The following is a 26,933-nucleotide window of genomic DNA, read 5'->3' as shown; positions in this document are numbered from 1 at the left end:
CTCTGCTCGCCGTGCCGGGCGGCAGGAAAACCGGCAGCGGGCACAAACTGGTGCACGGCGAGCCCCGCCTGAACGTGGGGAAGAACTTCTTCCGTGTGCGAGTGACCGCGCGCTGGGACAGATTGCCCAGAGCGGGTGCGGAGTCTGCCTCGCTGGGGATGTTCCAGAACCGTCTGGACGCGGTCCTGTGCCACGTGCGCCGGCATGGCCGTGCTGCAGCAGGGAGGTGGGACCGGCGGAGCCGCAGGGTGCCCTGCCAGCCTGACCCATCCAGCGGCTCTGTGAGCGGGAGCACCGGGGATCCGCGATGGCAGCGCTGGGCACTCCTGGCCCGCCCGGGGCCGCGCTCCCCTCAGGGACAGTTAGGGGGGAGCCCCAATTACCTCATGGAGGTTTAGGCGGGACCGGCCTGCTCCCCTCAGGGACATTGAGGCGGGACCCCCGATCACCTCATGGAGGTTTAGGCGGGACCGGCCTGCTCCCCTCAGGGACATTGAGGCGGGAGCCCCAATTACCTCATGGAGGTTTAGGCGGGACGGGCCCGCTCCCCTCAGGGACATTTACTTGGGAGTCCCGATCCCCTCAGGGAGGTTTAGGCGGGAGTCCCGATCCCCTCAGGGAGGTTTAGGCGGGAGTCCCGATCCCCTCAGGGAGGTTTAGGCGGGATGCACCCGCTCCCCTCAAGGCTCCTCAGCAGCTGAAGGGCGGCCCGGGATGACTCAGGGCTGGGCAGGACTCGCCTCCCTGCCCGCCATTGGGGCAGAGTCATGAGAGACCCTTGGACAGGCCCTGCCAGCGTATCCCGAGCCCGGGATATCCCCTCATACGGTGCCCGGGGACTGCAGGAGCCAGACGAAAAAGGCGCAGACAAGAGCGGTGAGCGCTGCCCTCGCAGAGCTGCGACAGAACATTGTGCACTGCTTGGCACGGAGACCAGGAAAGACCTAGAAAGGATCACCAGCCCAAGCAAGGTCATGAAGGGGACTGGAGACTACTCAGAAAGTGCAGGAGAGATGGAATGCAGTCTGCTGGAAACACGGCTCGTGTTGACTCAAAAACCGCAGACAGACAGCTCGTGTTGGAGTTGGCCAACAAGAACAAACAGGTACCCAACGATTTTATCAAACATGTTTTACAAGAAGTTTTCAGGAAGGTTTGGAGAATTTCTAACATAATTTAGAAATTTCTAACTTTTTAGAGTTGGGGGTGATCTGCAGTGAGGAATGAAAGACCTGGTAATTTGGCTTAAGAAGGCCTCTAAACTGCAAATCACTGTGGAAGCCAAGTGCTTGGCTGAGGAGTCTGGTCAGCTAGAAAGATGGGAGAGAGAGAGGATATCCCGTTTGAGATACTTTAATATCCCATTTGCTCCCCAGAGAGGCTGGGTAGGAGAAATCATACCACCCTCGTTCAAGTAATAAATATAAAACATGTTAAACATTTATGCAAAAAGTCCTGGAGGATTTGTTCACAGTTACAGTAAGCTGAAGAGATGTTTGGGCAGATGAGGAGGAGTGTTTCTAGCACTAGTCTGAGTACTCAGGATGAGGTGCTTCCACCCACAGCTCTGCCACGGGAGCTGGGTGTCGGGTCAGCCCTCAGGGTTCAGTGGTGTGGATGGACCTGTGCCCTGTCCTGAATTAGTTTGATCTGGGCTGGTGTTCCCTGTCTCACACACCAATACCCACAACCATGTGAAGTAGCTTTGTAACCAAAATTACTGTGTTCAGACCATGAGTATTGTAACTCTAAACCAATCAGTGCACTAGGGGTTATACCTATAGTGGTCAAATGAAAGTAAGTTCGTAAAAATATCGTTAAAATTGGTTACAAAAGCAAAAAAACCCTATGGTCAGTAATGAGGAAAAAAATAGGGAAGCTGGTAAATACAATGCTGATGCGGTATGAAATGACAACATTTTGGGAGTGGCTGAGTTTCTTAAATTTCATCACCCTTTTTGGAACAGGGATTGACCTTAAATTTAAGAGGTAAAGCCACAGACTCACAGTTTTGGTTTTGCTCTGTTCTGTTTAGTGTGTGCTTTAAGGATTTGGTAGATTTATTAATATGAACAGATCTAGTGAATGTTTAATGTGGATGATGTAGTGTGCAAGAGTAGTAGACTGGTTTATATTTGATGGTTTTTAGACCTGACATACTAAGGAATAAAGTGCTGGGTGATTCAAATGAGCAATTTAAATCCTCTCACAGAGTAAATGAGTGGTTAACAAGTATGCATTCGCCCCAGCATGGGGGAAAAATAGGGTATAAAACTTGGATTTTGAGAACTGGACTGGATAGCCGAGGTGTGGGTGAACTGATAGTGGCTGATAGCTAACAAATGCCAGGAAAAATGGCTGCAAAATTAGTGTTTGGTAACTTCATTTAAATATGTCTCGGTGAAATATCTGTTTTGTAGGTGACTGATCCTGGATCTTGTGCAGGTGTGTGCCTGAACTTCTGAGCAGGAAGTGTTACAGGCACATAGGTTGTGTGATAAGCATGAGACAGTCAGTCTGAAAACAATATGATTGTGTGTTTCAAGAAGAGGATGACCTACCTCAAGCTCACAGTTAATAAAGAGGAGTTTGATTAATAAAAATAAGTGGGAATGTGTATGGAAATGATAAGGTTCTGTCCTTGCTGCAGAAGATGCAGTAATGGGTCTGGCAACACGAGCATTGCAAATGCATTCTGTGGAAACTCCAGTTTAAAAGAGTGCCTAATAAAACAGATGTGAGCTTGTAAATCTGGTAATGCAAGGTCAGAGGAAACCAGAAAGGTGACAAGAGGATGAGTGTCCAGAATTTATTCTAGTAAAAGGATAAAGCAGACTCTCAATATGGAATTTGTATGTGCACTCCACTTTATTTTGTATACATGAAACAAGCAAAGTCAGGTGTATTTCAGAATTCAGAGTACAGAACACGGCTTGTACTCTCCGAATGTCAATAATAAAATAGGAGCATTCATTCAAAGTTTCAACTAAATAGGTGCTGAATATTTAAATATTTATTCAAATCACGAAAACTGTATTTTCTGTGCAAAAGCCGACGGGAAAACAAAAGTGTTAAACATGATGTAGATGTTGCTGTTCAAGTGCAGGGAGTTCTTCCCTCTATCTGCCTAATTTGTGTTCCAAGCTGTGGAGTGGGTTTTTTCCCCTGCTTTACCTGGTGTCCTTATGTAAACAAGCAGCTCATTAGGTCCCCCCGGTCCCGTTTTGTGCCGTGCTGCTGGTGCCCCTGTCTGCAGGTGCCTGGTGGTCGCTGGTAATTGTGTCCCAGGGACAGGGCAGCGGGGACAGCGAAGCCCCCGAGGACAGCCCAGGGTTCCAGCAGTGCCTGCTGGCCTGGCCTGGGCTGCACTGCCTCAGAATAGATGAGCTGATTAACTCTGAATCGCCCTCCCAGAAGAGATGGAGCATTAATAGCGAACAAAAGGGAAGCAGAAGGGAAACTTCAGCCAGAAGAAAATAATCCAGGAATTAAAAGCTTGGTGAAAGCCTTAGGATGCTTCCAGATTGACCCGAAAGTCTTAGTTCAGTGCCACAGAAATAGAGGTCTGATACTGTGCACTCCAGGAAGGATTTGGGGAGTGTGGCTGAGCCTGTATTTTAATCTGTAACACACCCCCAGCAGCCAATGTACATGAGAACACAGTTACTGTTCCCTCTCCTGCAGTGACAGCCCTTCTGGAGCATCCTGGAACCTGAGTGTGCTGGGGAGATTGTCCCTGCTACAGCTCAGCCCGTGGGAGTGGCAGGGGGAAAATGCTGACTTTAGAGATCAATAGTAAAGCTTCATCTAAGAGGTTATGCCTTGAAAGAGAATATCCTGCTACCTGACTAATATTGATTATAATGTTCATGTGCGTTTTTCCTGATTTCTCAGTGGGTGAATATTAGGAAATATTTTATATTATATATTAGGAAATGTTTATAAACTGATGGAAAGCTTATTAAAGATATTTCCTAAATGTGAAGCAGAAATTATTCCATCAGCCTCGAGTTTGTAATTCTTGTGGTTATCAAACAATAACCCTCATGAGTTATGGATCAGGTCATTGCAGACATTGCAAGTGTTCACATATGTTGCTTTAGAGAAAAGCCTGTTCTTAATGCTCCCAAACTGGGATTCATCAGGCATTACTGGGATAGCTGGTTACCCTCAGAGACATTTATTTATGCCCTGAAACATGGGAGGTGTTTAAATCAGCCTATGTACCTACTTATATGGGTGGAAATGGACTACAGTGACTTGTTTTCCATCACAAGTTGAGAAACAATAATCTGTAGTGGTGATTGCACAGAGCGAAACCGATTTATGACAAATACAGAATAAAATAGAGAAACTGATCAAAAAAAAGAAGAAAGAAAAAAAAAATCCAGTTATAAGAGTTAAATCAAAAGCATTCTGTCTCCCAAACTGGAGACTGGCAGATGTTTAAGGAAGAGTGTAAGAATGTGGATGCACGTAGAATTCTCTCCCACCTTCCAATAAATTAATATATTTTCTCAGCCTCAAGTGCTGCTTCTGAGTAGCAGCTTTTGGGGGACTGAGCACTGTCTCCACTTGGACTTTGAGCCCAGCCACTGACCACAGCTCCATGCTGGCTGTCACCAAGCACCTCCCTATTTTTGCTGTGCCTTAGCAGAGTTTCCAAAAGTATGTGTTCCATGATCTTGCCCAGCACAGAGGTGAGACTGAGCATCCTGTCTCCCCATCAGAGGGAACTTTGCTGGATTGCCATGACTTCTGAAATATGGTGAATAGTGGCTCAGCAATGTTATCCAGCAGTTCCCTCAGGATCTGTGGATGCATCTCATCAGTTCCCACGGACTTGTGCACCTTCAGGTTCCTCAGATGGTCTCAAACCTGATCTTCTCCCCCAGCAGGTGGTTCTTCATCCTCCCTGTGCCTTTGCCTTCTGCCAGGTGGGCGCAGTGGCCGGAGCACGTGGTGCTGCAGATGGAGGCAGAAAAGCCACTGCTTCCCTCAGATGTGTGCATGTCCTGGGCAGCCACGTCCCCCATCTCCCTCCTGAGAGGACCCACATCTTCCCCACTCTTCCTTTCATTGGTGTACCTATAGAAGCTTTCCCTGTTGCCCTTGATGTCTCTGGCCAGATTTAATTCTCTCAGGGCTATAGATTTCCTACCCTGATCCCTGGCTTTTCAGACAATTTCTCTGCATTCCTCTCAGGCTACCTGTCCTTGCTTCCACCCTCTGTAGGCTTCCTTTAAAAAGCTAAGTAAGCAGTAAAATACCTTCCCTTTCAAGTGTTTGAAGTACCATACACTGAATGACCTTTTCATTTTCCATTCACAAAGAAATAAGAAATAACTATTCTTATTTCTGATACCTGTGATTATACCAATAGCTGTAACTCAGGCCCATGAAATCCTTTAATATAATGAGCCATGCTGGAGAGTCATTCCCCTAAAGAAAAGAGCCCTGGATGATTGACCTGAAATGACCTCTTCATTTTTTAGTGAAAGGAGATCTAAATATGGCAAACATTTCCCTCAACAGATGACATCTTCCCCATCAGAATATCTTATGATTAACAAGAATTGGTGATTTAATTTTATGGGGAAACCAGCAAAATGGCCATGACAACTACTCATTCTTTGTCTTGAACTGTGCAGTGATTTTCCTGTCAGAATTTTTTTTCTCTTTGCTTATTTCCATTGTTTGCATAAGAGAGAAGCAGCCAATTCAGCATCAAGGGGTCAGTGCTTAGAGAAGTATTGTGGTAAAAGAGTGGGCCCCCTTTGTTGGTTGTTATATATTTGGTGCAAGCAGGCACAGGTTTCATAGTCTGCTGCCAGCATCTTCCCCACAATCACTTTTATTCTCACCTGCTCTGTCTGTTTGCCTGCATCATGCAATCTTTTATCATTTCAGAAATTCTTCTTGTTATAAATGTCTTCAGCTTTTACCATCACCTTTGCCTCAGAGCACTCTCCAGCCAAGAACAGCAGTTTTTGTCTTGAAGACCCATATTTCATGATTGCCTTCAGCATGGCAACTTCACATTTTCTTCATAAAGAGACAATTACCTACCGAAGTAAAATTAAATTAGAACTGTATATGGTAATGCATTTTGTAAGTGCATTTTTAAATTGAAGATGTTTTCTTGAGCCATACTTTATCTGACATTTTCAAAATTTACACTCTAAGTTTTGAAGATTTCTATAGGTTGTCAAGTTCTTTTCTTGCAGACAATTACTATGATATATCTGAAAATGTTTCTTACACTCTGTTTTAGCAGAAATGCATCCCTATTTCTAGCAATGCACATTTGTCTTATATAGTTTGCATGCCTCCAAGTATCAGTGTCCATCACTATTCAGCTGAGACTGCTGGAAAAGAACAGGTTTTTATGAAGAAATGATTCTTATCAATACACAAAACCATAAATATGAGTATTGGTAGCAACCAGTGAGGGCTATTACATGTCCTTGGAAACAACCCGTGACTGGCTGCAGGGGAACCCTGTTTTGGTACCACCTTTTTTCTGTACATCATATGTCATATTCAGGTCAAACCTTCCGTGTACCATATTCCTCACAGGTCACCTTTGATTTGCTGAAGTTGATGCAAACCCAAGTTTGAAGTCAGAAGCACTCTGTAGAGCTTTCTGTATTAACTGCAGACCCGAGGGACTAAACCCCCCAAAGCACCTCAAGCTGGCCCATGAACACACCCGTGTGTGTTATCCAAGGTGCCAGGAGGGGCACTAAAGGAAGAACAGAGAGGAGGGGAGGAAGGCTATAGGGGAGCACTCCAATCTTCTGAAAAGCATGAAGTACCTGTCTTTCTGAGGCACAGCCAAGGGGCTGCAGCACTGGTTTTGATACAGTTCTGACTGGATGGGATTGGCTTTGCAGATTTGTCCTCCCCATCCTGCAGGCTGCCAGAGTTAACAGAACTCCTGTGTTTGTGCTACCTGATAATGTCTCACACGTATTTCATTCTCCAAATTTTCACCCAAGCAGCTTTCAATTAGCACTAGGTGGGTAATAACAGTGGGTTACCCACTCAGTGATTTGCTTTCCTGGGTGGTTTGTGTGTCCCTCCTTACATCCAGCAGAAATCCTCTGGCTGTAGCTCCTTGGAACAGCACAGCCTTCCCACACAAACACACTGCCTGGCTGGTTCTTGCTCTGAAGCTGTTGAAGACACTATTTCATGTGCCAGTAAAAAAGAAGCAACTGACCTAAGTTCCTCTTCTCTGTTCCCCGTGCTGTGATGGCAGAGTGCTGACTGCACCGTTATTGCTCTATAAAGCAAAGGCAGGTTTGTGAGGCAAAATCTATGATGGTGTGACTCCAGCCAGACAAAAAAAAAGCCCAGTATGAAAATAGTTATTCATATGTGCGATAGCCTTTGTCACAGAAAAGACAACCCTCCTGAGCTGAAAGGAATAAGATCACTGATGTAAATCAGACTGCTACATTCAAGTCCCTCTAAGTTACTAATGAGCCTGGAAGAACAAGGATACTTAGGAGAAATCCAGAACAGCAAGACGTAAGTTGTTGGAGCAGAGGGAAGTACTTACTTCAGATGATACTAAACTCTTGTACAGCAGTGCCTGGCTTAAGCTGGTGAACTCAGAGAGCATGAAAGGAAGGGAAGGAAAAAGAAAGAGGTAACAAAAGAAGTAAGAAAGGAAGGTGTGAACAAACGAATGAATGGACAAAAGAACAAGGAATTTATAAAACACAGCCTTTCTAACTTGGTAATGTTTGTTATTTGAAACATGATTTCATATCTTGTTACACTCTTTTTAAAAATAAAAACAATAAAATCTTGTATGAAATGTTGGTGTAAGCTGTGTTACTTTCTCTGGGTTTTCCTTGTCTCACAGAGTTGATGGGATCCTAATTTCAGGTTTGTCCTTCTTGAGTTTTCAGTAGCAATTACAACAACTTTTTTATGTAAAATTAAAGCATGTTTTGAGCCGGGCTTCAAATATAATCACTACAATCACCAGATATCAAAAGACCACGAGCAGTGTCAGCTTCACTGCCCTTCTAAGGAGGAATCTGCTTATCCTTTCTGCCATAGGATGGGGGAACATGATAACTATTGATGGCCCACTACTTATTAAGCTGTCATCAGACAACATGTTGTCATAAGCTATTATTTTTAAATTGTTATTCAGAAAACATCAAATAGCACTTCTGTGCTGTAAAGTGGTTGTTTTAACAATGAGAAAGTATGTGTTGATATCAAAACTGAGCTACCTAATGTTAAAATCAAGATTTAATTCATATGGCTATGTGGAAAACTGATCAAATATGCAAAATATTACAATCTTCAACAGCATAACAGTGATTAAATAATAGGGGCCTGAGTCTTATGTAATTTATACTCATTTTATGTGAGTGTAATTCTGTATGATTGCTGAAGCATGACATTCCAACTTGCCTTTCTTGCAGACTGCAAGTTCACAGTACAGGAGAGCTTTCTGGAACCATAGGTATTGTTTCAGAAAAATAAGATTGCTACTTTATTTTTAGATGTTACTTTAATTAGGTCTTTGATGCTAATGATTCCATTCCATAATGGGGGGTAGAAAAACCCCAAACATAAACCAAAGTGCACTTCCTTAAACCTTGTCACTCATTTTATACTTCGCAAAAAGCCAGTTTTATTTATGTAATTACTGCAACTGTACAAGATCAAGTTATAATGAGGTGATACCATGAACTAGGAAATGCCAACCTATTCCCAGTTCAGTGGAGACACTTTTAATAGTAAACTGCAGCAGGCAGGGTTGCAAGCCAGCAAATACATTTCCTTTCTCTAAAATGGGGGGAAGGTCCTGCTGGAAATGCTCTTTTGAATCTGGTTCTGACACTTTTGTGGCATAATTTAAAATTATAAGGTGGGGATACCAGAGTGCTCCTGTCCTGCTGCCTCCAAATGGAGCCGTCGTTAAAGGGTTTGATTTGTTCTAGTCCCACAGTTAATGAAGGCTGGGTGGCATTTCACCAGGGTTAGTGCTCCTGCTCCTTGCTATTAATTCCCCTGTAAGCACTTGCCTTTTTCTAGGCTTTCCAGTTAGTTCTGCTGGGATGTTAAAAATGTTTTGATACATATGTTAGTTGTTGTAATCGCAGAGCTATAAAGAACTAAGTCAAGAAAAGCCTCTCAAGTAATACACAGGAGTTAGTTTATAAAGTAAGTAAAGTTGAACCACTAAGTAATAGTGACCACAATATAATTAACTTCAACATCCTCAGGGGAGAGATTGTACAAAAAATGAGGAAGCTAGTTAAAAAGACCCTAAAGTCAGAAGTGAGGAAATTAAAATCCTTAGACTCAGCATGGAGGCTACTTGAGCAACCATAACAGTGTAACAGGAGGCAGCATAATCCCAAACAAAAAAGGAAGCTGACAAGCAAAAATGAGCCACAGGGCTATGGGAAGGTTCAACAAGTTTGTATAGTCAAAAATGTATTTTTCTGAAGGTAGAATTTTAACTTGTGAAGTCAAGAGGGATAAAATACAGTGGCTAAGACACAGTGGAGATTAGAAGGATGACAGAGGATTTGAGGAGCAGATAGCCTGACATGAAAACAAGATTTTCTCAAGTATTAAGAAGCAGCAAGCCTGCAAGAGATTTTATAAGTCCAGTGGGCTATTTGGTAGAAAAGTAAGAAAGCTAATGAGAATACAGAGGCACTGAAATGAAGGTAAATGACTTGTTTGCATTAGCATTTCCACATAGAATTTAGGGGAAAATAGGTACACCAAATTTCCTCCTGTTATGTAATATAGAGGAGGTTTTGTCAAACACAGGAATTAAAAGATGTGCTAGAACAAATTCATAAATTAAATAAAAATAGGCTCCTAGGACTGGAAAGTAAATAAGTAAATTCTAAGGGGATTTCAGAAGAAATTTCTGAACTACCACCAAGAATAGACAATCTGATTAAAATCAGTACCTATGGTAAAGTAGAGAGCATTTATCCTCTGAAAGGTGTGAAGGGTAGTTCTGGAAATGCCAGCAGAGAGATCCATATACATAACCAATAAAAACCAGTTCATAAAGTTGCCCATCCCCTAGGTTAGGATGATGTGATCAGAATTAAGAGACCCATCCTGAAAGAACCTGCTCTCCAGCCCCCCAGTATAACGACCTCCAACGCATCTACAAAGCTGTTTAAATGTTTTCAAATGTACTTGTTTCCAACTAAAAATGGCCGCAGAGGAAGCAATAGGAGAAAGGAAAATAAAGGCATGTGTTTGATGTGGTGTGGGGCTGGTCTGGCCTGAGCTGAGGGTGCAGTGGGGCAGACCCAGAGCAGCCTGGGCTCACTGCCCTGCATTGGTGTGTAGTGCAAACACACGGCCCCAGGGCCTGGGCTCAGCCCAAACCTGGGGCATTCAGCCCTCAGTGAAGTGCCTTTTGCTCTCCATAGGAGTGGGAGCTTGGGTGGCTTGGATGTATATAGTTATAGGATACTAACTACCACTACCCAGGTGAGGAGGAATGAGCCACCTCCCTCCCACCTGGAGCTAGGAAGGGTTTCCCCTGGAGAACATCCTGGGGATTCTACCAGGGTTCACCATTTCTGGGCTCCTGATGCAGTGTGGCATTTAATGTTCTCCTGGGTGGCTGCAGAAGACACTGCTTTTCACACTTAGATTGCAGTTTAGACGTTAGATAATACTGTCCTTGTAGAGTGAAATGTTTACAGAACCAGCAAAATAGGTGGCAAAGTTCTGTTTGTAAAGTGAACCTGTTAAGAGACTGATGTTTTTAGTCAGTGGTGATCTATAAGATAACCAAAAACTGCTGGAAAGAAACCTAAGGATGGTATAAGCAGAGACATGAATGTTCCCACCCTTGTGTTCTCTATTGCACACTTTGTCATGGGCCACAAAGCTCCTGGAGGACTTCAGGATCTTTGGATTTTGTCTGAGGGGAGGACTGTCTGTTTTGCAGTGTCAAAACTTGACAACGCTCGCTTAAATTTTAGTTCCTTGTGCAAAGTGAAATCAGACTGGGTATTTACCTCTGTTAAAGGAAATTTTAGTAACTTATGAATCATGTTAGAAAGTGGTAATGGAAAAACCAGTAGTAAATCCAGTAGTTAATTGAAATAAAGCATAGCATATTCTGAAAAACATTTGGGGAAAGGGAGCGTGCAGCGTTCCTTGGGAAAGCACATGGTGCTCAAGTTTGTGTGATTAACGTTCCATAACTGAGAGGTCCCGGCACTCAAATTAATTCTGTTCCTTTGTCAAGACTATAATCTGTTACATCATTACACTCAAAATTACATTCTGATACAGCTGACTATGTTTCTATTTCTGCAGAATCTCCCCTGTGTTACCTCCCTTGCTGCCCTGTGTCAGAGTTGATGTGGGTGTGCTGCTCCCTGCAGTCACTGCCTGGCCCCCAGCTGGTGCTGCACAGGGGCATAAACCCAGGGCCGTGTGTCTGTCTGGGGAGGGGGTTCAAACCCAGAACTGACTTTGTACTTGCACCCAGACCAGCACTCTGATGGTGAATACCTGACTAATCTGATCCATGCACAGCCCAGACTCTCTGTGAAAGCTGAGAGCTGCCATTCCAGTGTCATCTGCCTTTACATTTCATCATTCAGAATTGTTGACTCAGTTCTAGATTTTGACATCTTGTCCTTGATTTCCCTGACCCTGTCTTTTCATGGTTCTTCAGTTGCATCTCTAATAATTTCTTCATTTATCCTTCATCCTGACATCACATCTCCTACTCTCTGAAGGTATTTAGTGAAGTTATGTTTTTGCTGCCTTCTCCCCCTTCCAATCCAATCTTATTTTGATGTAATCTCATAGTCAAACACAGATTCACTATCATCCCTATGTTGCCAACTGTCAGATCCACTTATTTATTCCAAACCTGTCTTCTGTTTGAACTGAAATCTCACTTTGTCTTCTTGAAATGTCTTCGTAGATATCTCACCATCATCTGCTGTTCAGAATGGGACTAAAGACAATTCCTCCCATCTTTCCTGCTCTGCAGGCTTTCCCTGTTCATTCCTTAATCACTGTGTACATACTGCATGTCATTCAGGTTCCTCACCGGGGATGGCCTGGAAATGCTTCTGGTTTGAAAATGCATTTTACTTGAAGAACATCCAAAACACTTTACATTAAAAACAAAACAAAACAAAGACAACAACAAAGGAGAGTTAAAGTATGGAGCAAGCAGAAGGTAGTACACTGAGAGGCCTGAATATTGCAGCATCCTGGCTACAGAAAGGTGCAGCATGAGTGAAGGAGAAGAGCCCCTGTCCTGCACTGGGACCCCCAGGCAGCACAGGGCCTTCCCTCACCAGGGCCCACTCAGTGCTGAGCTCCTCTGCAAAGCTCCTGACATGGGGGCAATTAGTGCCACTCCTACTGGGGAAGGTTTTGGAGAGACCTGCTGAAAGCCACTGGAATAAGATTCCCAGATTAACTCTGCACAGGCCACTCCACAGCTCCAGAGCCCTCGACCGTTTCCATTCAAGGCACATTTTCACTGCAGTCAGTAGGAGTTTCTGACTAATGAAGGATCAGGTCCATCCTTTGGGTAATTTTTTATCATTACCTGGTTCCTGTTCTGCCAGCCACTTTTCAGTCTGTATTTTTATTGCCTTTTCTAGAAATTAGTAATAGTAATATTTACTACTTCTGTTAAGTGCTTATAGTTATATCAGTAAAAAACAGGTAATATTTAATTTCTGGAATTACCCACCTGCTACTGAACTAACAAAGCCCATATAAATCATTCCAAATGAGTGCCTTGAGAGACGTCAAGTCCCAAGTTAAGCATTATAAATGCTGGAAAGATGCAGAACAGAAACTAAATGTAGGGTCCACCAGCCAGACTTTTTATTTAAAAGGTTATTATCCACAGATATCAAATCTCACTAGCATGAAAAAAATAGAGGGGAAAAGACTTGCTCAGTAGTCATTCAACCCTGGATTTGGGCTGTGAAACCTTGTTGTCCCATGATCATTGTCTTTTGATATGACCCAAATATGAACTATACCCAGAAAAAGAGAAAGAAAGAAGAAAACTGAGCTGAAATTAGCCTTCTGCTCGGAGGGCACTGGGTTATCTTGTCTGATTCTTATCCAAAGATAATAAAAAATAAAAATATGTGTAAGTCCCTGATGTACTCGAGCTAGAGCATATTAACTGTTAAACATCCCTATATGATTTGTAGTGACCACTGTTCAGTATGCAGTAGAAAGCATTAGCATTCTGAAATGTTAATTGGTTATGTTGTGATTCCAGGAGCAAGGCAGACATCCTTCCTGCTGATCAACATTTTAAGCTGAATTATATTGCTTAAGTAAATGACTTAGACAAAGGACAGTAAGATTTGTAAAAAAGCAAAATGAGTGGTAAAACAGAGGGAGGGAAAACATAAAAATACAAAGCAATATCTTCCATTTAGGAAGTGATGACTGTTCAGGCAAATACCGAGCTGGTTCAGAGTGGCTGAAGCCAAGGGCCACTGCCTGTGTGTTCTCACTCGGTGCTGGCTCAGGGCAGACAAAAGCACAGCACAAAACTGTTTTAAGAGGAATTGCTCCTTGCCATGTGAATTCCTGCTCACCAGTGATTTCTCCCAAATACTCCACTGGGGAAACTGAAATCATTAAATAAACAATTTAAAAGCTGAAGTAGAACATGTTGATTGCTCTAGCTCGGCTCACCAGGCTGCTCAGACACGGGACTCCTTGCCAGGGCACCAACATATCTGGGAATAGGTGGAGTGCCCAGTTGGGCCCCTGTAATGAGGTGGGGAGGCCAGAAGTGGGAACTGGTGGGAGGACAATGAGTCCATGAACAGCTTCCGTTGCTAATCCAGGCATTGTCCCTGCCCCGTGGGGACAGCACAGGGCTGCAGTCAGCATCCTGTTCTGGTGCAAGACATGTTATTTAGCATATATCATTTAACACAAGGCCAACTTCATTGGTCTGCTGTGAAACTAATAGTTCTAATAAGTTTGAAACCCAAGGGCTTCCTCTCTCTGAATTTCTGGGTTTCCTTCCCCTCTCCCCCTGTCTGTGCTCCCTGACCTGCCGGTGCTGAACCAAACAAAGGGTGTTCCTGGCGGTGCTCCCCGGAGTCCCTGCGTACCTGTGGCGTTGATCCCGGCCTCAGCACGGGGCAGTGTGTGGGCACCCCGGGCCCTGAGCGCTGTCCCAGGTGCCCCGCTGGCCCCGCCGTCCCCTCGGAGCCGGGGCTGCCCGCGGGACCCGAGCGGGCCGGGCTGGATTTAATGAGCGCGTCTTCACTGACAGATTCATTATTTGTGTTCGGTCGCTTCAAGTCAAAACTGATTAGTTACACTTACTGCAGCAAAGATTTAATGATTTTATTGTTTATCTTCAATTTATTTTGATTAACATCTCCGTTCTTTTCATTGCAAGTGCAATTAGGTGTAATATAACAGCGACTACTTTAATTTTGCTGAAATTAAGATGAATAAGTGACGGATTATGGCACTTTGTTTAACAAATAAATCATAGTTAAGAGGACTGTATTAGTAATAAATGAAAAAACAGGCAATCTAATTAAAATGCATGGAGCTGATTGTTCAAGTTTCCAGAAATGTAATGAATTTTCATTTTGGAAATCAACTAGATTTAGGTGTAGTACTTATTTATTGACAGTAAGATGACAGAACGGCACATTATTTTGTAAATCATCTTAATTTCTTTTGTTGTGTTGGTAGAAGGAAGTACAAGCAATGAAATGAAGACACACATTTAAAATTTTAGGAGCTAAGATCATTTTGTCAGAAAACACTGCAATTAAGGTATGGCTAAAAAAGAGACTGAGGGACTGGAATGAGGGGAAAACTCATTAGTTCAATTCTCACATGTTCAGACTTCAGCATTTTCTGCAACAGATGAATATTCTCCAGGTCCCAGCCACAATTTTCTTTTAAGTTCATAAGATTCAATTCACTGCCACACAGCAAAAGCCTCAAGACACGTGAGATGGAAGAAAGAACTAACATGAAGAAAACTGAACTCGACAAACAGTGAGCAAATCAAGATTGCTCTATAGGAGCACCCCCAAATCACGGGGCAAGGGGCGGGGCAGCAATCCCAGAGCCAGTGGCTGCGGGGGTCGGTGGGCTTGGCTTCTGACTGAGGAGAACCGAGAGGAAAACGAACCCTTCAGAGTCGGAAACTTTCTCCCTCTGATGTTTAAAAGCCCTTGTATTTGACAGGACAGCTTTGAAGATAAAGCCCGAGCAGTCTCCAGCTGCAGGCTGTGGACACCCCACACTGCTGCCTGGGTGCTCTGCCCTCCCTGGGCTCAGCTCGCTGCCGGCAGGCAGGACCCGGGGACACTGGGGAGCACACTGTGCTGGAGCTGGGACACTGCTCTGCCTCTCCAGGCTCTCCTTGCAGAGCCTGCAGAGCCAGCTCTGCTCTGCACGTGTCCATCACCCTCCCTCCCGCCCCACAGCACACTGGCCACTGCTCTGGGGTGGCCAGCCTGGAAATGTGGCAGTGCAAACGTGCACTGCCCTCTCTGGCTGCAGGGACAGCGGAGCTTTGAGCCAAGGTTGGCACTAAAGGTGGGCAGGATGGGGAGGGACCGCTCCCTTCTCCTTGATGTGCAAGACTCTGGGTTGTTCTTTGGCTGTAGGAGGATTCTATTCCAGGGATTAAGGTTAGAGAGGACTAAGACCTCATTTTGATTTTTTTCCCCCTTTGTATTAGGGTTTGTGAGGGTGGGGGGTGGCAAGGAAGGGAGAGAGGAGGGAACAGAGAATGCAATTCCTAAGATCACAAAACCTACAAGAGTACTTTGTTCTTCCTAAACTTTTAAGCACTATCCTTATATTACTGTTTCTCTCTTTAACTGCTTTAAAACATTTTTCAGATATTTGAGATAAAGCCAGTATTGAAAGAAGTACTTATTAGGATGTAATAGCAATTTTGTGTTGAAAATTTGAGAATTTCAGTAGCAATGTAAATTTGTTCCAGCTGAGGGTCTGCCTCATATCTTCAAAATGGACCTAAAATTGTATTTTAACCAATGTCTGCAAAAAAAGATAATTGAAAAACAATTCCTGTTGTATGGGTGTAGTGGGATAAAATCACTGAAGCCAGCTTTATTAGCGTAAAATAAAGGCAAGGAGGAGGTGCAGTGAGCATCCTGCAAGGCCTCCTTTCTTTGTCCCTGATTATATTGATCACATTGCCTCATTACATTAGAACAGGTAGCTCTTCCTAATGTATAAAACCAAATAAATAAATAAATCTGGGCGCTTTTAAGAAGGCAGATACCAACTTATTTACAAGTGTTGCTGCGTGTCACAATCCCCCTTCTAATATTAGCTCTCAGTATTTAATAAATAAATAGAGGGTAGGTGTAGACAGAGCAAGAGGGAGACGGAGAAGGAACGCTGCTAATGACCAAGTGAAGCTGTGAACAGCAGCCCTGCCCTGAGAGGAGCCCTGTGATCAGCTGAGTGTCGTGCAGGGGAGCCGGGGGAGGCTGGGCAGGGTTGGGGAGCTGCAGACTGGCAGCACCATTGGTTTGAAGGGGCCGTGATTGATTTGTCACCAGAGGCCCATTGGACTGGGCGAAAAGCCCTTCTGGTCTCAGTGTCTCCCTGCCTCCTTCCCCGTGCTGTCCCTGTCCCCGCTCCCGGGTGGAGCTGGCACAGCAGCCGGGCAAGGGGCTCGAGGTGGGGCTCACACACAGCCAAGGGGTTGGAGGTCACGGCTGCTGGAACTCTGTAAGGACTGGCAGGGGAGATCCAGCTCATCCTACCGCTCACTTTCTGTCTTGCCTTTAGAACTCCAGAGGTTTGCAAAGCCCCCAGTGCACATCCCCACAAATCCACCAGCACACCATTCCCCAAGCAGAGACCCAACCAAAGCCTCTCTGCTCTCCCCTTCCCTCTCCCTCCGTCTCTCTCGCACACACTCACGCACACACTCACGCACACACGCGCTCTCTCCCCACCCCTTCCACCTTCCTCTTATCTGTGCCTGGGAGAAACCTCTAGATCCACCAATATTAATTACAAAGGACAACGAAAGGTAAGAAGGCGTCAATTATCCCAAGGTGTCGTGATGTTATTTCCAGTCAATTGCAAATGTGTGAGGGGAAGATTTCGCCCCAGTGATTCCTGTCTGCCTGGCTGATGGGGACCGGAGCCGCTTCCCTCCCAGAACTGCTGCAGCTATGCCTTAAACCACACACTTTCCAGCAGGAGCCATCAGCATGGGCCTTTCTGAATTCTCTTTTTATTTCATTCATTAAGGGCATTAGGCAAGTTGGAATTTGTATGAAAAGGATCCTATGGGAATACTGTCTCCAGGGTAGGTATTTTCATGACTTTCCACATCCTGGGGCTCTCTCTGTATCTCTTCTCTTTCTCTCTCTCTTCTGTTAGATGGAGCTTTAAAGGAGGCTGCCCTCATCTTCTACCTAATCTGGGGAAAGGAAATATTCTGAGCTGCATATATTGAGTGACAAAATATTTTATTTATTTTATAAAGTGGCAGTTACTAAGAAATTGTGCGACCTTTCCTGCTTAATTTTGTTAATGGGCTTTGTTATTATCATTATTATTTCTATTCCTGTTTCCAGGTTTTTCTCACACAAGAGTTTTTAATGGCAATTGCCTTCGTTATCCAAAAAGAAAGAGATAGCAGACTGGACAACAGCAAAATAATATTAATCAAACAAAGGCAGAGTTTAAATTAAAAGGGCTGTTGTATTCTCATAAAAGCAGGACAACCTCAATACTCCAGCTCATTTCACTTGGCAAAAGAACGTGGCATCAGTTTTTTAACTTTAAAATAGTTTAATGAACACGAATGGAGAAATAATTTTTCTGTGTATTTAGCAGTCTATAAAGAAGAGAGAATGCTTTAACTTTGATCGCCACAATTAGTTCCCTGGGTATCTAGAGGGGAACAGGGCAGCCCTGGGAGCCTCAGTTCTTTAGATACAAAAGCATTTAGATCGCTTTAGAGCAGTTAATCCTGAGACTGGCTGGGGTCCCTTTTGTTTTCTAACTCCATTGTGGGTTTTGTGCAGTTTTTTCTATTCGCATGATTGACTGCCCAATGGATGCTAATTATCCAAATGTCGCTTCTGTCCTTTGAGTGACTTTCTATGTATTATGGGCAACTGTCATGCATTCTGTCATTCTATATCATATTACATGTATTATCATATGAAAATGGTACTCTGCATAAAGGAAGGTGTCTGAACCAGCAGATGCTGCAGATATTTAGAGGACTTGCCTAATTTGAATGGATTTTCTATAGAAAAATTGGTCAGAAAGCATATAGGGGAGAGTCAGAAATTGAAAGTTTATCAGGTAATTATTTTTGTCCTTTTGCTGTTTACATGATAATGTACAAAGCATTAACTGTCTCTGCTCCTGAAATCTGCAGCCACCTTCCTCCTCCCGAACCAGGCAACCCGTCTGTATTTATTAGAGTATGACAGCTTAAGCTAATTAAACTGATATCTGTCTAAAATAATAAGCCCAGAAAGTTAGAATAAACATTATGATTATAAGCAGAAAAGGCAGCTATACAAATGTAGCATCAGTGTTATATTTTAATGATAAACTGAAATTCCTATATGAAAAACACTGGATGTGGAATTACGAATGATAATAAAGTTCTGCAAAGACATTTTTCACTGTAAATATTTTTTGCTTAGATCTTTATCTCTTTCCATGATATTAATAAGGCAGAGGGCTAACACAGCTGTGAACTTGAATATTTTTTTATTTTATACATATGTGAACATGTGTTTATAAAGGATATCAAGGGAAAAGGTTTTTACTGCAATTTTTCCACTAAGATAAACTTAACACACCTCAGTGTAATGTGCATGCCAACACTTAACAGGAATGCAAGATTTATAACGATAGGGCTTTTTAAATTTGCACTCTGGGGTCCATTGAATCCATAGGCACATCCAGAGTCTCCTCTCCTAAAATGTGAGGATGGTGTTTTATATCTGCCATAGCTATGAAATACTGTGGATGTATAACACTGAAATTTGGGATCTTGAGCTTCATCAGACGTGTGGGCAGTAAGTTCCCATTAATGGCAAAGCTAAATCATGGGAAGGACGTGCTTCAGGAAATAGCACAAAGATGCCAAGGCAAGACTTGCTCTGCTGTCTGAGGGTGCTTTGAAATTTTCCATGATCAAATATACATGATCAAGCTGTGCTTGTTAGGGTGCGAGGGGCTCGGGCCGGTCAATGGCTATTGATCAGGCTGTTAAGTATTTGTTCACCATTCTTTATATCCCAAAAGGTTCAGGGAAATGAACAGTGAAAAATTGCATCGGAGTCCACCTTTGTTTGAGATTGATGTATCAAAACAGAGTATTCATTTGCCAAAGCTGCTGGAAAAAATGTGTAGTAAATTGTGACATGGGGACTCCAGGTACAGAGATTAGTATTTCCCTTTCCCTAATTACCTTTGTAAAATTGTACGTGCTAATTAAAAATGTAAAGACGGAGTCTTTGTGGAACATGAATAGTGAATTATTGATAAGAGCAGATTTACACAGCAAAACCAGAGATACAATCATAGCTTAGCAGTTGAGTTTTATATTTTTACTTCTATTTTGCTCATGGCAAAAATTTTTTAACTGAAGTTGCAGGAAGAGTGATGCAGAAGAGTCCATGAGGTGGAAATGGAAATTCCTCTTACTCTTACAAAATAGCAAATTTTACTGGAATCAGTTACTGTCTTTCAGTAATTGAATACATAAGAGTTCAAATTAAATGTGGTGGGGTTTTAAAATTATAATATCACTTGGCAAATATCTCAAATTATTTGAATAATAATTTTTTCTTCTTTCTTGAGATTTCTACTGTGTCTGTTTCTACAAGTCCATAATATATATTATTTATTATTTTAAAACTATCTATAAAGTTGGTTCCATAATTCAAAATATTACACATGTTTAAAGAGAGTGCTAATGTATAATTCTTGCAAAATCATACAAGGCATACTTTATTTGATTTCATCATGCTGTACATTACATTCACAAGATCTTTCCTGAACACAGAAATCTCTGGAGAGGAACTTGCCACACACTAAAGAAAACTACTGAACACAAAGAATTATTTCTGCAGATATTTGCCTGTAAGAAATGATAACATATGTCTGTGTCTGAATCTGCAAATAGAGAGATGGATACACACACATATGTTCATCCACACACACAGAGCCTCATACTGTGATATCTCTTATACATATTTATATAAACAAATTTACATACTGCATCTTTTGTAAATCTTCAACCCAGCAATACGCATCTCGTGCCTCATCCTCGGATGGCAGTTCCCTTCAAATGACTTAATATTTTCCCAAATGAGGATGCCATTGAAAGTAATCGGCCACGGTGAGACACAGAAAGTTTGCGGAGTGCAAAGCGGGCACGGTGTCCCGGAAGGGCGGGCAGTGCCCTCTCCCCTGGCACTGGCTGAGGGGCACCAGGGGCACCCGGGCAGCAGAGCCCCCAGCCCTGGGAGCCGCACGGCGCACCCAGCTTGGCAGTGACGTCCTTTTCCTTCACCGCAGCCCGGAGTTTCCCCGGTGCCATTTGCATCCTGCCCGGTTCCCTCCCTCGCCCCCCGCTCCTCACCCCGCGGCCCCGCCCGGCCCCGCGCACCCCGCGCTGCTCCTACCTGCTCCGGCCGGGAATGCTGTGCACAGCCAGGCGGGGGGCATTCAGGTAGTCCGGAGAAGGGCTCCGAGTGACAAAATATTGACTGCATTTGGTATTCACTTATGGAGGATGACGTTAGTGCCACAAAAATCCCTGTGATGTACAGGGAATAGTTAATTAATTAAAGGACCTGCTAATTGCTACTTGAGGTACTGTGCGGAGCTGATGAAGAGTGCTTGGTACGAGGTTAGGTTCTCAGTTTGGAGTGAACATTTTCATTTAAAAGATTTCTTTAAAGTACATCCTAATTTTTTTAATGTTTTTTCAGGTTACTGTATCTAGTTCAGACTCAAGTGTTCAATTGAGCTTCAATTAATTATAATATATAGTCGGGGTTCTTTAGCTGGGATAGATTGATGGAGAAGCTTTGTTTCATTTGGTGCAGGTGGCACTGTTTAATAAGCACAGGAGAGAGTGAATAATGTAGTGTTTGCAAAGAGAAATAAATGCAAAATAGAGAGGTGCAATTAGATCAGCTCAGAGAAATAAAGGATAAATATTAAATGGTCAGATATCTCGCAAATATCAAATAAAATAGTAATAAGTATCTCATTGAAAACTGCCATTTTAATTTATGAATATCTAAAAGCACTGCTTTAAAATAAATCTAGTGAGCAAGTCTTCTGCCTTCGTTAGGCAGGCACGTTTCAATGGCTGGAAAATACCCCATTGCTGATTTTCAAACTGTCCACATTATTTTTCTGATGCTGAAGTATAAATAAGACTCTAAATTTAAAATATAAACACAAGGACTTCAAAAACGAATTTCTAAATTGTGTTATAAAATACATTAACCTTCAGCATTCTTTTCTTTAATTGGAGCTGTGTTGTGTTGGAGAAAAATTACCCCATGGAAAAATAATCTGGGAAAACTTGTAAATCATTATCAATAAGGTACCAGCCAATGAGAGGCTTCTCTGCATGCACCAAAGATAAAATAAAGTTGCAGAAGGCTGCTGAAAAGGACAACCAAATTGTAGATGAAAAAAGTAAAAAAGCCCATGAAAATGAAGATCTTCTAATTGTACACAAAAAACCCAAAACAAGTGTAAACTCCTGAAAATAACAAATAAGGGGGAAAAAGGAGGAATGTTATTTGACTTAAAAAAAAAAAAAAAGAGGAGCTGGGTATCTGGTAGCTAAGAGGATAGTCCTGTAAGGTACTTAACAAAAGAATGTAAATGTATCAGACATTTCAGCAACACTTCTGCATCTAAAAATTTCAGCTGTAGACAGATTTTCCACAGACTATTCCCCCCTACTGCTAACCTCTTAAATATACCTATAAAATACAAAATGTTCCCAATCACCTCCAATAAAGGAAGCTTCCTTACGTTAAATGCATCGAATATTTGTGTTAGAAATCTGAAGTGCTTTCTGATGTGGTTAAATTCACAAAGAAATGTGGTTATAGAACAGAAAAGGAATGTATTGAGCACATCACTGAATATTTGCAGATGGATCCGGGGCTGGGGGAGTTCACTTATAAAATATGGAGTTAATCATATTCTCGGGCTCTGGCTATTCAAAGGAGGCGATGCCATTGGAGCCTTTCCTCCCCAACCCTTGTTTTTGTTGTGTAGCCGTGTTTACCAAATCCCCGGGACACCCAATCAGGGCGGGCTGGCAGCCCTCGCCCATTGGTGGATGTGCGACTTGTAAAAGGTTTATGGGGAGTGTTTGCTGGGGCTGCAGGAGGGTGCCCTGCTGGCAGCACCGACCTGGGGCTGCAGGGAGGGGGCACGGGGCAGCCACAGCCGGCTGCCTCACCCACACTGCTCCTGGCCATTTGGGCAAATGCTTTGCACCACAAGGAATACCTTCCCCAGCTTGGTTAAAAAAAAAATATTTAAAAAAATCTGTCTCTCTACATGAAAAACGTGTTCCTACAAAGGACCTTATCACACTTATTTGAGCTGTAGCTGTAGAGCAAAAAGATTAGTCTGTAGTAAACCAATTAAAAAACATCACTAAGAAGCAGCGACACTACCAGACCCAAAAAGAGCCATCTTTGCAATCTTTGCCATATTCTGTGCGTGAGATTCACCAAATTTCTCGTAATTACCACTCTGTATTTTGTAAACATGATTCTATTTACATTATTTACTCTGGTAGGTGCCTGTCAGGCAACCAGATCTAAGCACACCACCAAAAATGTGTGTTCCCCAAAATAAAACTCCAAAGTTATCTTAAATGCACAGCTACTGACCTTCAGAATCGTATTTTCTTTACCAATTCACTGTAATAAAAATGAACATTTTGTCATCACTTTGGGAAACTGTGCCAAACACCTTAAAACACATGTCACATGCCAACTTTACTTCATTTTTCTCCTCAGGGAATAGATACATCTGGAATCATAATCACAGATAAAAACCTTGACAAAATTGCACGTGAGCCCAGCCCTTCTCCCCAACTCCTACCTTTTCATAACATTTAATACAATATTAATATCGGTTACTAAAAAGGCTTCCAACCTTTACATTTCTGACATAACATGTTCAAACCCATATTTCACACTTCTTGTTCTGTTTTAAGTTCAGTGGATTTAACAGGACTCTGGAGAGAAGATCATGTGGTTGAAGATTTCCCTCCCTCTTTGACACCCGTAGAGGCAGTTTTGGAATTGTTTAAATAGCTGTGGCTGTATAAACTGGAATATGTGAGACATTGGACATCTTATTTTCCCTCACATCTATACATCCGTGCATGTATTTTCCTCTGAAATCGATTGCTTGTACCAGTGACAAACAATTTCAGCACAACATCTGGGCAAAACCTTCGGAATATTTTCCTTCTGAACTGCATTATTCCTCTTTCCTGCGCTTTTCTGGTTTACCAGACAAATACAATTAGCTAGTATTATATAATAATATTATTTGGTCTTTTCTATCTGTGATTGACAGTTTTTCAAATCAAAATAAAACACATTCTTAGTCGATCATCTTCTTGAGAGTGCGCTCCTGTTTTAAGCTCGGTTTGCTTCTGAGACAGCCAGAGATCTTATTCCATCAGGGGTAGATGGTGGAATTACAGATCCAACAGATCCCATACTCTCGGAAAAATACTTGGCTTAATATTTAATAGCTAATTCCTGGACAGATGTTTTTCCTGCACGCCTTTATCAAGCACTCATCAGCTGGTATTGCAGAGAAATGGAACTGGAGAACTTTGCAGATCTCCATTTATGATTGTGTTTGTAATTAATGCCATGCTGGAAGTACCTCGGGCACCTCACTGTATGGCTTTGTTCACGTCAGAATGGGGAGAGCAACCTCTTTTTGTTACATATTTAACAGCTTTGAAAGACATTTTTTTAAACAGCAAATGTACCAGACAGCTTTAAAGCAGAGGACATTAAATAGGGGGCCAATTATTCATTCAGCAGCTCTACGTGCATCAAAAACACGCATACCACCAAATTTTCCTGAGACAAACCACTTCAATTTCCCATGACTCAGACACCATTTCTGCACTAACTAGATAAGGATAGCAAGCATTTCAAAACAGAAAAATATATAAAATATTTCTCGCCCTGGAACATGGAAAAAAAATCCTTAAAAAGATGTTCATTTACAATTAAGGGCCGGCAATGGCGACAAGAAACGTCCTATTTTTAAACAGAACAATATTTCTTATTAAGGCAACTTCATTATTCTCTTTCACTTTGAAATGACCCAAAGTGTCCAACTCAGTCTGTAGAAGTGCAAGAAGTGATCCATGAATGGAGCCATAATTCCTGGGACCGTTTCAGGCCAGTCCATGGAGCAGCTGACTCTGAGGCTGCTGGTCTGTCTGCAGCGACTCGGGCAGAGCAGGAGCTGAGCTGAGCTCCACTTGCTGACGAGAAGCAAACTGTCTCACATTTTAGGAGAACAACATCATTGCCTATAAAAATGAAGAAGAGACAAAATAAATAAAACCGGTTAATGTTGTAGTTAACTTGCAAATCAAGTAAATCTGTTGGTACAGTATTTTCGAAATAAACGATAACAGCATCACACCAAACACACATTTCTGAACATGTACGCGCTCTGATTTTGATTTAATGGTATCTCAGCGTCAACTATTGCTTCCTTTGCTGGTACACACTTCCTGATGCCTACTGTGAAGGGTGCCCATATTTACAACTGAGTAAGATGATTAATTACACCTTGTCAATCACGGTGCATGAAGACATAACACCACAGCAGACAATGAAGAAGATGCCTGAAGCTACAATTACATTTTAATTCATAGTTTATTGTATGTTCCCATATATTGCAGTCTAATAACCGTAGGGGCATCGAAAACATATGAGATATCAATCACTCTGCCCCCTGGTCTTTCATGTTTATATTATTCCACAGCCTTTAAATTACCATAAGTAGTTACTTATTTTCTAAGCTTTCTTCTCTTCTTTCTTACCTTTTGCTTCCATTTATGTTTTATTCTTAGTACCTTTATCCAACAGCTATGAGTATTTGATAGAAGTTTGTAGCTCACTTAAAATCTGTAACAGACAACCTGAAACCCAGCAATTAGCAAAGACAGCTTAGACTTGTGTTCCTTTGTTGAAGGAGGCGTTGAATCTTTTGTTCTGATTTAGTCACGGTAGCTGGGTGGAAGCTGGTACCTCATTATGTGGTTGGTCTGTTTGTCTGGTAGGTAGCAGATGGTACTGGAGATGACGTTACCAAGAGAGGCAGGGTAGAGAAACTCAAGACCTGTGATTTGTTCACCTGTCACCTATAACAAAATACAGGTTAAAAGACTTTATTATTAGCAGCACTATTTTTCTAATGGAAAAGCTCTCGTTTCAAATGAGCCCGCGTCTCATTCCGAAGACGATTTTGCTCCAGCAATTTCTCTGTTGCTCATTATTCAAGAATATCCTGGATTTTATTCTGAACAATGTAAATGTCATTCAAGTGTCAGTGTGTACATTAGCAGCTTTATGTTTACATTCTGTTACTCTCCTTGTGTTTTGGTAGCAAGGGTTGGATGTCTTCTTGTGATTGTATATCCATTAGGAAGGGAATCAGAGATAGCCTGTGAACTGGAGGTCATGCCATACTTTTTCAGTGTGCTTTTGGTATTATTGGTTCCATCCACTGAGGCGATTCTGTACCATAAAATACTGTATTTTAATGCTGTTAAATATCTAAAATCTTTTTGATAATTAGCGGTGTCAGATAGAGTGTTCGAATCCATGACCTTTCTTAACTGCAAAAAGTATGTAATCAATTCCGGGATGGGGAATTAATCTGGTATTAGAACATCTAAGGACAGTGCGGTGCAGAGCCGTGGGTAAGGATATGTACAGCAAATTGCTTAAGTGAAGATAACCCGGGGTGTCCCACGGTGGGTACGTGCTGTCCGGTGGGCAACGTCCCACAGCCTCACTGTGGGACAACCTCCCAGCACAGGCGAGTTGGGAAATGTCTCGCAACTTTACAGAGGAAGGGAAAGATTATTTTATCAAGATAAATACCATACAGCACCTCTAATTGTGCTAATTCTAATCTGAATTCAGACATGAACTTCCATTGTTTCCAAGGTCTGATTTTAGGACAGTCTGTGGATAGTTCCCACAGATGCGAAATTAGCTTGCATTCTGTATGGTTTCTTGAGGGGTCTTGCGGCTATTCCATATGCATTTCTACAAGAGACACTTTGTTCTCCTCTGTGACATGCAAATGTCTTTAACTACTCAGAGCAATCTCAACAGAAAGATGATGAAAAGCCTCGATTACTGTAAGAACGGAACACATAAACCCAGCAAAGTTTGACTATAGAGTAATTCCAGTTTTAGCAAGGGTAGCCCTGACTACACTATACCTGTGAGAGGCAAATGGCTCTGCAGAACACACCACCCGAGTGATGTAGGAGCTCCCAGTCACCATGAGGCAGCGAGTCTCATGATCTCAGTGTGCATCCACATCTACCTTCCGTCGTGCTACCTCTGTAACGTAATTAGAAGTGTGATATTTGACATCCTTAATACTAATTAGTCCTTCCTCACTACCCACCTCCTGGATAAATATTTAGACATTGTGAACAGTCTCCCTGAGTACTCTTTGTCTTTTCTGGAGACTTTCTGAAGCTTCTCCTCTAGTTCAGAGACCTTCTTGGCCTGGTTTTCTTACGGTCTACTTGGAAACGAGAGATACGTGAGGCCCGAGTCTGTGGAAGGCTCCAC

At 42.6% G+C, this 26,933-nt stretch overlaps 1 protein-coding gene across 4 annotated transcripts in view; it reads left to right on the top strand.

The window, feature by feature from the left end:
* The first annotated feature begins 434 nt into the window (after positions 1-434).
* The window catches only part of LHX2 (LIM homeobox 2), a 47,961-nt gene continuing 21,462 nt past the window's right edge, over positions 435-26,933 (top strand). For 2 of the 4 annotated variants that reach the window (XM_027650092.1, XM_027650088.1), the window contains exon 1: positions 16,956-17,077. Coding sequence is in view for 1 of the 4 variants with exons in the window: in XM_027650085.1 (XP_027505886.1) it covers positions 1,019-1,105 (87 nt within the window). In the remaining 3 variants the exon portion in view is untranslated. Of the gene's footprint in view, positions 1,106-16,955; positions 17,078-26,933 lie in introns of those variants that run through there. The other 2 variants (XM_027650085.1, XM_027650087.1) reach the window with 2 other exon arrangements.

This window comes from Corapipo altera, unplaced genomic scaffold (genome assembly GCF_003945725.1).
Source record: "Corapipo altera isolate COAL_440 unplaced genomic scaffold, ASM394572v1 268, whole genome shotgun sequence".
In the NCBI taxonomy this organism is placed as follows: Eukaryota; Metazoa; Chordata; class Aves; order Passeriformes; family Pipridae; genus Corapipo; species Corapipo altera.
Note: the sequence above shows the minus strand (reverse complement) of the source record. Positions and strands in the feature narration are given on the sequence as shown.